Source organism: Schistocerca nitens, chromosome 1 (genome assembly GCF_023898315.1).
Source record: "Schistocerca nitens isolate TAMUIC-IGC-003100 chromosome 1, iqSchNite1.1, whole genome shotgun sequence".
Taxonomy (NCBI): domain Eukaryota; kingdom Metazoa; phylum Arthropoda; class Insecta; order Orthoptera; family Acrididae; genus Schistocerca; species Schistocerca nitens.
In genome coordinates, this window is record NC_064614.1 from 825,246,642 (window position 1) to 825,261,667 (window position 15,026).

Below are 15,026 nucleotides of genomic sequence, written 5' to 3' on the forward strand. Positions count from 1 at the left end.
ATTTCGACACACCAACTTCACGTTCAATTTGACGTGTGCTGATTTGAGGATTCACAGCTATGGTAGCGAGCACAGCAACTTCAGCACGTTCATCTGTGTGTGTTCTAGGACGATGTTGAGGTCTTGGATTTAAGCTTCCCGTTTCACGTAGACGAGATGTGAGACGACCAAACATCCGGCGCGAAGGTGATGGCTTGTCAGGGAATCGTCTTCTGTACAGTCGTTCTGCCTGAACAGCATTTCGTCCACCTACAACAGGGTACAGTACAGGTATGTAGAGTAGGGTAGAAAACAGACATATTAACTTAATAATCATAATGTTCGCTAACAGTAATATCAACAAACAAGCAATCTCATAACGTATTTCCCGTCAACGTACATTCTCCATAGATCAGCAGCATTTCTACCATATCTTCATGTGTGTACATTATACTGTACAGTATAAGTTCCATAACACAACGTTTATTCACAATGTGTACTACCTCCGTGCCGTCACTAGATTACTCTGAGGCACGACTACACTGGCAAGCGGTGTACTGCACACCAAAGCAACAACAAATGGGATGCTCGGAGGGTGGTGGAGTACAGGAGTTTGCATGGGTCGCAAATCATAAACAAGGCGAAGTGGTAACTGTGGCAGTGGTGGGAACTACGTTGGACACTTGACTAGGTAGAGCCAGGCCCTGCGCGACAGGCACAATGGGTCATATAACGCATTAGATAAACCTTATTTTGGGTGTGCAGGATAAATAAGACAACCTGATGGGTGACACCGATCGGTACTGGTTCATATTGTGTACGTAAATACGTAAAACGTGCAAGAGGGAAACCATTATGTGCTTATGAGAGTTGATGGCAGCAGACCGTATTATTCGTTTCGGACCTCTTGATAAGTATGGAAGTGTGATTACACATGTCAATCACATCGCGATTACGGGCGGCATGGGGTTCACGCCTGAGCCTCAGGACGTGTGCTAGCAGCGCATGTCGGGTGTTTCAAGCGTCAACTTCGCGTCTCAATATCTCGGCATGTAATGGGAATATTGCGATGCAATCAACGCCATTGTGTATGTGCTTTGTCATGCTATGGATTGCTGAAGAAAAAATACAGGAGGTCCATTTAAAAAAAACGTAAGTTTGTGTTAAAAAACACATATGCTTTCGTTTTAGAATGTTTCCAAATATGTACATTCATGGGCCACAGCCCTACATTGATACCAGTGAAAGTCGTTTTCCAATAGCTGTTATTGTTCCAGAGATATTTTGGGTGGACAAGATAGCTGGGACACCCTGTGTACAGATATTGTGTGTGTGTGTGTGTGTGTGTGTGTGTGTGTGTGTGTGTTTCAGTGAGTTAGCGAGTTTGTACCTTTACTTCTTAATTATTCACATTCAGCAAGAGCTTTTTATACCATACTGAAATGTAGTACTAATTTCTAATGTTTGTCCAGTATCCTAATCCGATTATTAATAAATGTACCTCTTGCCTCATGCCTGTATTTTCATTGTGGATGTTCACCTGGGAATGTGATATGTCCTATCAGCGAGGCACAAACCGTGCCCAGAATGCAGGAGCTGTCTCGATGATGCCTGGAATGTTGCTGTCTGGCAGAGGCAGGCCATCTGGCTTGACTGAAAAGTTCTGCAGGAGTGTCGAGAATGTGAGAAACAAATTCTGGCGGGCAAAAGTCTCTCCAGCACACAGCCGTTTACCTGCAACATAGACGGGTCTGTATGTGTGCATACTCTTCTTCTGTTATCAGCAAATGTCTAAAAAGTCTTAAATGAGATGCAATAAGACAAAGATAAAAATTGGGGTTCATATATAATTGTGGCAATTTGTTATGACATGAACAACTCAATGACAGTGAATACTTTCTCTCTCTTAAACACAACTTATATAATACTGTTCTTGTAGTGCTGCATTGGTCAAAGGTGGGTAGCAGTGTTACCAGATTGGATTCTTCGTAAATCTAAAAAATGTCTGTAACGCTAAAGAGGCAGTATACATACCAGCCCCAAATGGCAGGGTAAAGTCTTTCTTGCTGAGTTTTCCATCAGTATCCAAAAACCTCTCAGGTCTGAAGTTGTTTGGATCACCCCACAGATCTCCATCCATGTGCATGCTAATTAAGCATGTTATCACAACGGTTCCCTACAATAAGAAAATCACATATTCAGTTCTTTCACATATTGTGTTAATTTGTAACTCACATACAAGGGAGGAATTAGTATTCTGATGGAAAATTCACTCTCAACTGAAAGTCAAGCACTATTCATTATCCCCATGTTTTTGATATTCACTAAAGCTGAAGCCTGTAATGCAATCCCTTGTTCCAAAAATACCAGAAAAAGACCCAAGAACAACAGCATATAAATCTGTATACAGTGCACAAGATCCACAGTCTTGACTAATCCTTGTTTGCAACTAGTTTATTCTAATATTGAAATAAATGAATGTTTCTTAGGTGAAACAGGAACAGCCAAGTGTGTAGTACCAAAAAAAAATGTTAAATTTTACTCTTTATTGTTCATGATACAGCTATTTGAAAATCTAGGATGGAAAAATAAAACAATATGAATTAGTGTAGATTGCTATTCACCACATAGCGGAGGCTTTGATTGAGACAAGAACATTTTACACACACACACACACACACACACACACACACAGACACACACACACACTTCTAAATTCGATGAATCCGATAGCTTAGTTTACTTTTCAATATACTTTTAGAAATGCCTGTCTGCCACTCAACACTTCCTCTAAGGGGTGAGTAGCAATATACCATAATTTATATTGTTGTCTAGATATAGTTAAGGAAGTATTCGTAACTGAAGACTCATGGAAAGCTCTTGCACTTAAAAATCTGACTTTGCTAATAATTACTTGTTTTAGGACTCACATATCTTAATTGAAACCATCATTTTGTTCTTTATAAAGAAGAACATTTTGTCTTCTTTGAGAATTTGTGTAATTCAAAAAGATTTTTATTCAACATATTGTTGTGGTAAGAATTCCACAATTTTTGAATCTTAAAATGTAAGTGTCCATTACTTAATCTACACATCTAATATTCAGCATCCTTTGTAGCAACATATTTCAAAAGCTTGTGTTCCATTCTTGCCTGAACTGCTTATCACATTTCACTTCTGTACAAGGCAACACTCCAGACAAACAATTTCAGGAAGGACTCCCTAATGCTTAAATTTATATTATATAGTAACAAATTTCTCTTTTTCGGAAATGTGTTTCTCTCTTTTGCTGTCTGTACTTTATATCCTATTAACTTCAATTCGAACAGCAAACTCAACTGTTACTTTTAGTGTCTCATTTCCTACTCTAACTCCTTCAACATCACCTCATTTAATTCAACTACATTCCATCAACCCTGTTTTACTTTGGTGGTGTTCATCTTAACATCTAACATCTTTTCAAGATGCTACTCATTCCTTTACTGTCTGTGATGGAATTACAATGTCACTGGCAAACCTCAAAGTTTTTCTTTCTTCTCACTAAACTTTAATTTCCTTTACAAATTTCATTACATTAAAGTTGAATGAAGCTCTCATCCTAGATTGCCACCTGATGTGACCAATGACTTTTTGCACCCAAGTAGTTTTATGTTAGGAGAAAGTTCTGTTCCTAAATAAGGCTAACAAAAGAACAGTATGCCTTTCTACTTAAAAATGACTACAGGCAGTGGCAGCTGCTGTGTAAGAGCACATGAACATCCTAACTTTCGACACCTTGCGGATTTAGTGGTTATTTTTCTCTGATTGCTGTTAAACTAACATAGATGCTGCAATGTGAAAGATACGGTACTTAAATCTAACATATTACTGTTCCTCTAGACTATGCGAAACATGGAATGAGGGTCAAAAGCACACGTTCTGTTGTGCACGTTTTTAGGAGACTTTTTTGTGTATGTGCAACTCGCGTGATGTAATTTATTTATATATTTATTTATTTATTATACGAGCACGACGACTTCTGAATAGCCCGTAAGTTCCCTGGTAGGTGGACTGGACAAGGTGGCCCAGTTAGGTGGCCTGCCCGATCTCCGGACCTTACACCGCTTTACTGTAGATCTAGCGATGTGATTGACATGCGTAATCACACTTCCATACTTATCAAGAGGTCCGAAACGAATAATACGGTCTGCTGCCATCCTGCATTAACGTCGTACATTCCAGCAGGTATTTATCCCATAGGGTAGGGGTGATGCGGTTCTGTAGCATATCTGTGTACCGCAACGTTAGTCACAAAGTTAACTTTGCTTATCGTTAATCCGGTACTAAAAAGGTAATGCCGTTCAAGTAAGTATCTTGGTGTAACCTTGGACTCTCATCTTAACATGGAGTCCCACATACATGAGGTCTATAGAAAATTATGTGCCAGAATGTCCATCCTACACCCAATCCTCAACACATCTAGCTCCCTTCCCAGCTCTGTAGGAGTAAATGTGTATCAGGCAATTAATTATACGGCTGGTAATGGAGTATGCATGCCCTGTCTGGGGAAATGTGGCAAAGCAGCATCTGGACAAACTCCAGAGGCTCCAGGACCATGCCCTCAGGAGGGCACTGCATCTAACACTGGGTTTCCCCACTGATGTTCTGCACGCCACAGCTGACATCCTCTTCCTGAACGAGCATTTCCAAGAACTGGCAAGGGCCATCTATGAGAGCTCTTCCAGATCTGGAAATGACCTCATCCGCTCCCTAGGTCAGTATGACATGTCCCATGACAAGCACAAACATTGAATGACGATCTTCAGCGTATAAGTCGAACGGAAAATCCCTATCTCCAATTCCTAATCCTGTTCCCTTCCCCCTAAAATCAATCACCTCACCAACCTCAGGCAAGTACCAGACACACACAGAACAATCATGACGTTACACAGACATCCAATAATCACAACAACAAAAATCACACACACCATCAAACACTTGGAGTAAAAGCCAAAACACTACAAACTCCTCAACACACTCCCCCATAGAGGGGAAAGTATCAGATGAGAGTGAGGGAAATAAACAAATGCAATAATTGTTCAGCAGCTGTAGCCCTCGTACCATGGTCTTTTGGAAGTAGATCCAACTCACGTATTAGATATATTATTACTATGTCACTGCAAAAGAATCTTTAAGACTTTCTGATGTATTAACAGCCACCAACGTTTTTCTTAATCATACTTTCAACTACGTATTTTTTATTTTAAAAATCGTTTATGGTTCAAATGGGTCTGAGCACTATGGGACTGAACATCTATGGTCATCAGTCCCCTAGAACTTAGAACTACTTAAACCTAACTAACCTAAGGACATCACACAACACCCAGTCATCACGAGGCAGAGAAAATCCCTGACCCCGCCGGGAATCGAACCCGGGCGCGGGAAGCGAGAACGCTACCGCACGAACACGAGCTGCGTCTCTGTAAAAGCTATTTGTGCTCTGATTGTCTTGGTGTTCATAAGTACTGTGAAAATGGGTAACACTGCTTCCTGCTTCGTAGTGAAACATGCGCGCGGAACACTGTCAATGGTGAGAAATGAGTTGTTCTTAATGTTTTTCACAAGATTACATAGAAAAATCAGCTTTTGATGTTTTCAAGACACACTATGTAATAAATAAAAGACAAAGTATTTTACTTGTATGCATGGCGTAAATGGTAGCTTAGTGGAATGATTATCGTGTATGCTGGCGGGTGGCGGTTCGAAACTTGTTGTGAGCTACAATGTCTTTATGTTTGGTTTGAATACCGAAGTCATTTAAATATAGGAGTCATCAAATATACATTAATTAATTCATATTTAACCATCATTTTTCAAGAAAAATGCATGTCTTCTAGTTTCTAATGACATATCGCACGTAAAACTTTGGTTTTCATTGCAAATATACATTCTTAATTATCGAAATTTATAAAAAATTGTTAAAGACTTTTAAAATTAAGAAAACATTACACAATTACATTTTCTGGAGAAAAATGAAAAATCAGATATTCTTCATTTTAATACGCCAATTGTTTTGTAGGATAGATGTGGTCTCTCAAAGAGACAGAGTGAAAAGCATTGTAGAAACGTGGAAAACAATTTTCGCGGCATCGAGCACACTGTAAAAATGTTGCATTTTTATAGTTGTCTCCGTAATATTGCAATCTGAACCCAATATAGCTCATCTGGAGGCAAGTTAAGGGATCTGTCACGAGAAATAACAAGACATTTAAGCTGCCACATGGCAGTTCCAAGATGGCGTCAGTTGCGGAAGTATTGAATATAGAAGTTCGCGAAAATAGTGTTTTACAGTGTCTATCTTGCAAAAAGTGCACGAAACCTGTTAAAAGTGGCTTCGTCTGTGTCCAGTGTAACCATAAATTTTATTTTCGTTGCGGAAAGGTTGATCTTTCACTGAGAAGCGACGATAATTGTGCGACTATGTGGAACTGTGCGGATTGTAAACAAAGGGCTGCATCCCTTAATGGTCAAGAAACGTGTACGTGTGATGCAGCAAGGAAGACCGACAGTATCAAAAAGGAAAACCTATCATATATTACAATTATTGGACTCTTACAGGACGAATTAAAAAAACTGTACGAGAAATATGTCTTAAATCCACACAAGTCGGAGCAATGGCATGGTAAAACAAAAACCAGAGATGTAAAAATCGGTGCTTCATCCTCCGAAAATGATCTGTTGTTAATTATTGCTGAGCTATGAGAGGACACAAAAATTCTGAGTGATGAAAACAGAAGACTCAAGCTTAAATTGGAAGAGATTGGTCATCAGGTATGTCTTAATATCCCCAAACCTATGGAAGGATTGCCAAAAAGTGAAGCTACGACTAAAACGGCTCACAACAGGCGTAGCTGTAGATGGGTAACTGTAAAATCGAAGGGGGGCGCTTACACACATATTAACAATAAACATAGGCAGGACTTCGTGTTACCATTAAATAACAAATATAATTCGCTTCAAAACACAGATGACATAGAAACTGTATCAGCACACTCATCTGATACGGTGGTGCAGGACTCTCAAAATTTAGCGAACAGCCAAGGAAGGTATAAGAAAAAACGTACAATCAAGATTTATTCAGACAGTTACGCCAGAGGATTAGCAGCTATGTTAACGGAAAGCGGACCTCGTGTGATTCCAGGCCTCGCGGAAAGAGACTTTGTAGTGGTAATGGCCGGAGCAAACGACGTCAGCAGAAACGAAAGGAAGATTGCTACTTCGACACTGAAGAAGACTCTCGGAATGTTAACCCACACCAACGTGATTGTTGTTAGTGTGCCACATCGACATGATTTGCCCCAGTGGTCATGCGTGAATAAGGAAGTGGAGCAGACAAACAAGGAGTACAAAGCTATCTGTAAGCACTTTAAGAATGTTTCCCTAATTAAAATCAGTAGTTGTAGCAGAGAATGGCATACCAAGCATGGTCAACATTTCATTTATCTAGGTAAACGTGTTTTAAGTGATACAATTATCGGAATAGTATTGGATAAGCTAGAGAAGGAAAAAAGACCAGTAATGTGTTTGGATTATGTTTCGCCGGCCGCGGTGGTCTAGCGGTTCTGGCGCTGCAGTCCGGAACCGCGGGACTGCTACGGTCGCAGGTTCGAATCCTGCCTCGGGCATGGGTGTGTGTGATGTCCTTAGGTTAGTTAGGTTTAAGTAGTTCTAAGTTCTAGGGGACTTATGACCTAAGATGTTGAGTCCCATAGTGCTCAGAGCCATTTGAACCATTTTTTTGATTATGTTTCAACTGAGATGACAAAAAACTTGTATGCATAGACCAGGTTGGGTGTTCTAGTAACATAAGGACACAACCTGGTCAACTTTCATGCAGTAACAGTAGGTCATGTCAACTAAGAGAATACGCAAAAAAAGTAATGCCTAAAGTAGAGTTTAAAATATGCTACCTCAATATTCAGAGCATGGCAGATAAAAACTTAATTGTCAACGAATTTTCAAATGAAAACGTGATAGATATTCTATGTTTAAGTGAACATTGGTGTAAAGAGGATGAGCTTGGGTACAAAGTATTGGATGATTACACACTACTTAGTTGCTATTGCAGAAAACAGCACTTACGTGGTGGGGTAGCAATATATGCCAAAACACCTCTTGCACCAAACTGTGGCAGGATAGATCTCAATACCCTTTGTGATGAAATGCATTTTGAAATGTCAGGTCTAGTAATTGAGAGCCTTAAGCTAATGGTAGTAGTAGTGTACAGGCCACCTAGTGGTGACCCCCATATCTTTCTGGAGAAACTTGAGGAACTCTTAATGTACTTATGTATACCGAAATGGAAAAAATACAATGTTGTCATTGGAGGGGATATCAATTCAAGTTTTGATGTCCTGCAGGACAGAAAAACTAAAAACTGTGACAGAGCTCAAAAATGTGCTTCGACAATTTAACATGTACTATGTTAACTGCAAACCTACCAGGCTCATCCTGTCTAGACAATATATTTACAAATATTAAGAGAACTTGTATGTCCACTGATGTAATTACTTTCCCTTTCTCAGACCATGATGCAGTATATCTGAGTCTTAATAATGTAACTTCAGACTGCACCAAACCAGAATCTAAAACTGTGATTACTAGACCAGTGAGCAGAGAGAGGATGGATAGGTTTAGACATGCCCTCACTTATTTCAGTTCGGACATATGTTTTATTAGGCTTCAACACTGTTCAGCCGATATTGTATTCACAAAGTTTTTCTCCATCTTTTTAAATGTATTTGAAAATAGCATCCCTCTGAAAAAATGTACAGTGAATATTAGTAGTAATTACAAGAAAAGGAAAACGAAGGAATGGTATACTCCACAGTTAGGGCAGCTGAAAAATACTGTTATGCTGTATTCTAGTCTGTACAAAGCCGGTAAATCAGAACTGTATAAAGACCTGTATGCTAAAGCTAAATGCAAGTACAGGAAGGCAATAAATGAAGCAAAGAAACTGCATAACATAGTAAACATTGAAAAATCTAACAATAAATGCAAGAAGGCCTGGAGTGTAATAAACTCCATTGCACACTCTAAACACAAAGAGGAAATTGCCATTAACCCAGAAGATTTTAATAAATATTGCATTCAGTCCATTGAAGAAATTAGTAGTTCAATAATCAAACCACCTGAAAATGCACTTAGTATTATGGACAGATGCTTTGAAAAGCTTCCCCCAAGCACCTTCACTTTCACAGAAGTGAGCCCAAATAATATCCTAAAAACAGTGAAAAATTTCAAACCTTCAGTTAGTGTTGATTACTATGATATGTCATGTAATTTGTTGAAAGATGTTATTGATTGTGTGATTTATCCATTAACCTTTTGTGTTAACAAATGCCTAGTTGAAAGTAAGTTCCACGACATACTAAAAATTTCTAGAGTTGTGCCCATATACAAAAAAGGGGAAAAGAACTGTCCCGCTAGCTACCGACCTATATCCATGACCCCAGTTTTTTCAAAAATTTTAGAAACGATTATGTATGAGCAAGTTAGTGCCTACTTGGGTAAACTAAATATAATTAGTGATAAACAGTTTGGATTTAGGAAAGGTAAATCCACAACAGATGCAATGGACTCCCTCGTAAAATTAGTCCTAGATGTGTTCGAGGCTAGGGACTATGCCCAGGTTACATTTTGTGATCTGAGCAGAGCCATTGACTGTGTAGAGCATGACACTGTGCTGAATAAGCTAGTTTACTATGGTTTTGATGACAACAGTATAAATATGTTCAGGTCTTTTCTAGAGAACCGTCAACAAGTTGTGTGCATTGGTAGGGAGAAATCAAATTTGGTTAATGTTAGGTACGGAGTGCCTCAAGGGTCGGTGCTTGGACCTTTACTGTTTATACTAACGATTAATGACCTGCCCTTATTCATAAAATCTCATACAATATTGTATGCTGATGACACAACTTTTCTACATAAAAGCTCTGATCTAGGTACACTGAAAACACTGACCGAAAATACCATTGCTCAGTCCTCATTATGGTTCAAAGCTAATGGCTTCTTGCTAAATGAAAACAAAACCCAGACACTTTACTTTAGCCTCAGAGAGATTCCTAACTACCAGGAATTAGAAACTGTTAAATTTTTAGGTGTTACTATTGACAATAAATTGACGTGGGAACCACACATTAAAAATATATTGGGTAGGCTTTCAAGAGTGATTTTTCTAATTAGAAATTTAAAAAGACATGTTCCCAATGACTATGTGAGATCAGCATATTTTGCCTTCTTCCAAAGCATCATCTCTTATGGAATTTTACTGTGGGGTAGTAGCTGTCATGTAAATGACATTTTACTTTTACAGAAGAAAGTAATAAGAATAATAACGGATTCTGATAAAACAGAACATTGTAAACCTCTGTTTATTAAATTGCAGTGTCTTACAGTAGTAAACATATTCATCTACAATGTTTTAATGTACATTAGAAACAATGTGTCTAATTTTGTGTTGAGAAGTGATATTCATAGCCATAATACTAGAAACAGAACATCTGTAGACGTACCATATCATAGATTATCAAAATCGCATAACTCTTACCTACTTCTTGGACTAAGGATGTTTAATAGACTAAGTGCTGACTTTAAAGAACTGCCTGTAAATATCTTTAAAGCTAAATTATACAAGCTACTAGTGAACAATCCGTTTTACTCCATTGATGAATTCTTTGAAGATGAAAATACTGTATTCTAACGTGTACCTATTTTATGTAAACCAATTCACTTCGATATAGTAGTTTATGTAGAAATATATGCTCTTGACTTTGTCTATTGCTGTAATCAGCTGAACGACAATAAAATTATTATTATTATTATTATTATTACTGGAACTAATGCACCAAGCTTTGTAACACGTCTCTGCCGAGCGATGGCGAAATGCAGAGCAGCACGTCATAAAGGAGGAGGAGAAAACGTGGATTTTTTTGTTGGCTTGGGATTCTGTTGCTGATTGCCTCATTATCAATGTAGCAGTACTAAAATGTACCGTATTCCCTCGGAGTCAAATACGGAAGGAGTTTAGAGATTACCAGACGAGTGACTGTACTACCTTCAGTGGCTTCAAACAATACTTAACTGTATGGAAAATCAGCGCTTTTGCACCACACATAGCTCATGAAGAAAAATTACCCTTCTTAAAGTCAGGAATTTTCATCACTCTTGTTTTCAATTACAATACTATGTTAGCTAAGATCGAGAGCATGCTATGTTTTCCGTCCCGTCACCTAAGAAGCATATCGCCTGAGTTTTGCCATATATTACTTCTTTCTATTTAAAAATTAAACGACATTCAAAGCTATATTGTTTCTCTGCTCGTCTTTTTATACATTTTTACATCACAGCAGGTTAGTAGGATCACATGCCTGGCCAATGCTGTCCAAGTAAAAAGCACCGGTAAAGCTGTTGTCTCGTATCATCAACGAGTTGATGTACGTGTAACGCACAGCATAAAACGTATCCTAATTATTGTATTTTGACTGTACTCGAGACAGCTTCGCTTCTGCTCCATGTAAAATGAAATCTAATGAGATTCCAGCAAACGCAGAAGATTGCATAGTGTAATGTTTACATAAAGTTTGTTCTGACGATGACAGCACACACCTCAGATTGATAATTCATTCAGTGTTGTGAAATTAGATCAGACGCCAGTATATGTTAATGTTGTACTGACAGCAAACCTATTTTGTGGGTTTCTGAATGAGTTGTAGTAAGTTATGTATTTTATAATACAGTAATCCATTTGAGGCGCTGAGGATCATAAGGGCCTAAAGCACATCACTGTCAGTTACGAGACTGGAGCTTTCATTCATGCTTCTGATATCTTTTGATCCTATGGTGAGTCACGTTTGTCTGCTCTAGGCCCACATTGTATATATGAAAATTGACGAAAAGCTGTATCACTGGTTTCTCTGATATTCACTTAAATGAGGGATCGACGGTGGTGTGATTTAGGCCCTTATGGTTCTCATTTGTATCCTAGTCAAGTGACCATGTTGGTAGACATTACTACTTGAATTTAATCATTTCCACAAACGGCACTTCGTGTTTAGAGTTGGTTGTTTACTGTGCGGGAATTGGCTTTTGAACTATGTTGAATCTATTTTAAATGCTAACAAAAAAGTAAAGCTGTGAGGATGAGTCATGAGGCTACTCGGCTAGCTCAATCAGTAGAGCACTTGTCCATGAAAGGCAAAGATCCCGAGTTCGAGTCTCGTTCTGGCACTCAGCTTCAATCTGCCAGGAAGTTTCATATCAGCGCACACTCTGCTACAGAGTAAAATGTCAATCTGATAACAGAAAAGTAAATTGCTAGGAAAAGTTAGCTGCAAAGGAAATAGGGCTTCTGAGAACAGATCCTTCGGGTGAGAGAGCGACAAAAATCAAATAAGCATGACTACAAGCAAACATTTAACAAGAAACTGTGAAGTTAGCATAAGTTGTTGTGTAGGTATAGCTTAAGGATATCTGATTTTCAGCCCAGGAGTAAATTCGTGAACAAATAAATCTGTTAGGGATCTTGTAAATTTGTCCGAAAAAATGAAAAGTACGGAAACTCCAACTTATACATAAGAAGAACAGAGAGCCTAAACATTATTTCATTATTGTCCTAACCTGTACTTAACTACGTACAAAACAACGCAATTCCAAAAGAACAATTCTTTCTTGTGTCAGATAAGTTATGCATTTTATTATTATTATTATTATTATTAAACAATGGAAAATCCAGAATGGAATGCACAAATATTATGAAAAGGGTAGTTGCTACTTACCACATAGCAGAAATGCTGAGTCCCAGAACGGGACAACAAAAAGCCTGTCGGAAAGTTAGCTTTCGGCCAACAAGGCCTTTTCCACCAGAGACTGAGGTCATGAGCGAGTGAGTTGTGTGTGTGTTTTTGGCAAAGGCCTTGTTGGCCGAAAGCTAACTTCCCGACTGTCTTTTTATTGTACTTTTCTGCGACTCAGCATCTCCAATATATGGTGAGTAGCGACTATCCTCTTCATAGTATTGTTATTATTATTATCATTGTTGTTGTTATTATTGGCAGGGGCTGTAGCTATATAAACCTGTTGATAAGTATAACTGTTATACAGCAGATGCTATTAGCTTCACACTCTCAAATTTTTTTGAATCTAAAAATTTGTGAACACCCAGAATCTATACTCACGAGCTGTCACTGACTACAGATCGAAAGATAACCTTCTTTATCTTGCCTCACACATCATGTCTCCATTGTAGTTTATTATTAAATGTCAAATCAAGATAGACTAAATTCCATTTGTTACAATACAAAACCAAGTTATGAGATACATATGAACACAAAAGATGTAGTTCAAATAGTATTAAACTGTGTATAGGTGAGCTATAAATATAAAATCTATTTGTAAAAGACACTTCTTTAAAAAGTCTGTGATGATATATCTCTTGTGGACTTGTGTATAAATAACCTCACAGCACATTGGCCACTGCAGCATGTGCATACTTCTTTAACCCATGATACAAATTACTCATTAATTTTTTGGAAATTTCCAGCTCACTTGCAGATTTTTTGGTTCGACATATTCACTGCGGAAGTAAAGAAGCACATAAATAGATGTAGAAAAAATTATATTAAAACTAAAAAACAAAAATTCTGCACGTTGGGATGGAATACCAGCAAAAGTCCTTAAATTTGTGTGTAAAATAATAGGATACCCACTATCTAAAATAATAAACCAATCCTTTGAACAAGGAAGCTTCCCAGAGGTGCTGAAGTATGCAGAAGTAAAACCATTGCTCAAAAATGGGTCAAGAGATGATATGGGGAATTATTGTCCAATCTCCCTCCTTCCAGTCCTATCAAAAATTTTTGAAAATGCTGCTGCTAATCAGATTCGAAATTTTATGGAGAAATATGATATTATTACGGAAAACCAATTTGGTTTCCAGCATAGCAAAATTACTACTGATGCAATAAACAAGTTTATCGACAAGATCAGCACATCATTAGACAACCATAATAAAGTTGCAGGAATCTTTTGTGATCTCACAAAAGCCTTTGACTCTGTAAATCATGCACTGCTCATCTATAAGCTTAACAAGTATGGGATCAAGGGTAATGTTCTAAATTGGCTTACTTCATACTTGTCAAATAGGAAACAAAGAGTGATTGTCTCATCAAATGCAGCAAATTACTATTCAAAATGGAAAACAGTAGCCCAAGGTGTCCCTCAAGGCTCGATTCTAGGACCTATTCTGTTCTTGTTCTATGATAATGGTTTACCGAACAATATAAATGCTCCATCGATTTTATTTGCAGATGACACATCTGTATTAATTGAAAACCAGGAGCCAGAAAACATCCCTCTCCACATAATAAACACAATGAACAAACTAGAAACATGGTTCCAACAGAATGGATTAAGATTGAACACCCCCAAAACCCACATGGTCCAGTTCAGAACAAAACAGTCAAAGCCCCAAGAAATTAAAATAACTCATAAAAATCAGGATATAGAAGAAGTAGATTCTGTGAAGTTTTTAGGGTTAAACCTAGATAAAAATTTAAATTGGAATAAGCATGTTGACTACCTGTTAAACAAATTATGTAGCTTTGCATTTGCTATGCAATTGTTAGCTGGTGCGACAGACATGAATACAAGGAAAATTGCATACCACAGCTACTTTCAATCTGTTGTAAGGTATGGTATTATTTTTTGGGGAAATTCAAGGAATATATTGCACAAACTAAAGTTACAGAAAAGAATAATAAGGAACATGTGTACTACCCATCTAAGGACATCATGTCGCCCACTATTTGAAAAACAACAGTTATTATACATCTATGATATTATCATCTTTCTACATAGCAATTTAGAGTTATTCGAGAAAAACTGTTTCAATCATGCGTATAACATGAGAAACAAAGACAATTTTATGCTTTCCACTCATCACTTAAACCTACATGCACAGTCTCCTCAGTATATGGCAATGAAAATTCATAACAAGATAAAAGGAA

General features: G+C 37.8%; 1 protein-coding gene across 2 annotated transcripts in view; it reads right to left on the minus strand.

Moving 5' to 3' along the window:
• The window catches only part of LOC126262717 (probable cytochrome P450 304a1), a 202,098-nt gene that overhangs the window by 15,999 nt on the left and 171,073 nt on the right, over positions 1 to 15,026 (minus strand). Inside the window, exons 8-9 of one of the 2 annotated variants that reach the window (XR_007546756.1) lie at positions 2,014 to 2,155; positions 1,481 to 1,713 (exon numbers count right to left, since the gene is read on the minus strand). Coding sequence is in view for 1 of the 2 variants with exons in the window: in XM_049959512.1 (XP_049815469.1) it covers positions 1,541 to 1,713; positions 2,014 to 2,155 (315 nt within the window). In the remaining variant the exon portion in view is untranslated. The remainder of the gene's footprint in view (positions 1 to 1,480; positions 1,714 to 2,013; positions 2,156 to 15,026) is intronic. The other variant, XM_049959512.1, reaches the window with a different exon arrangement.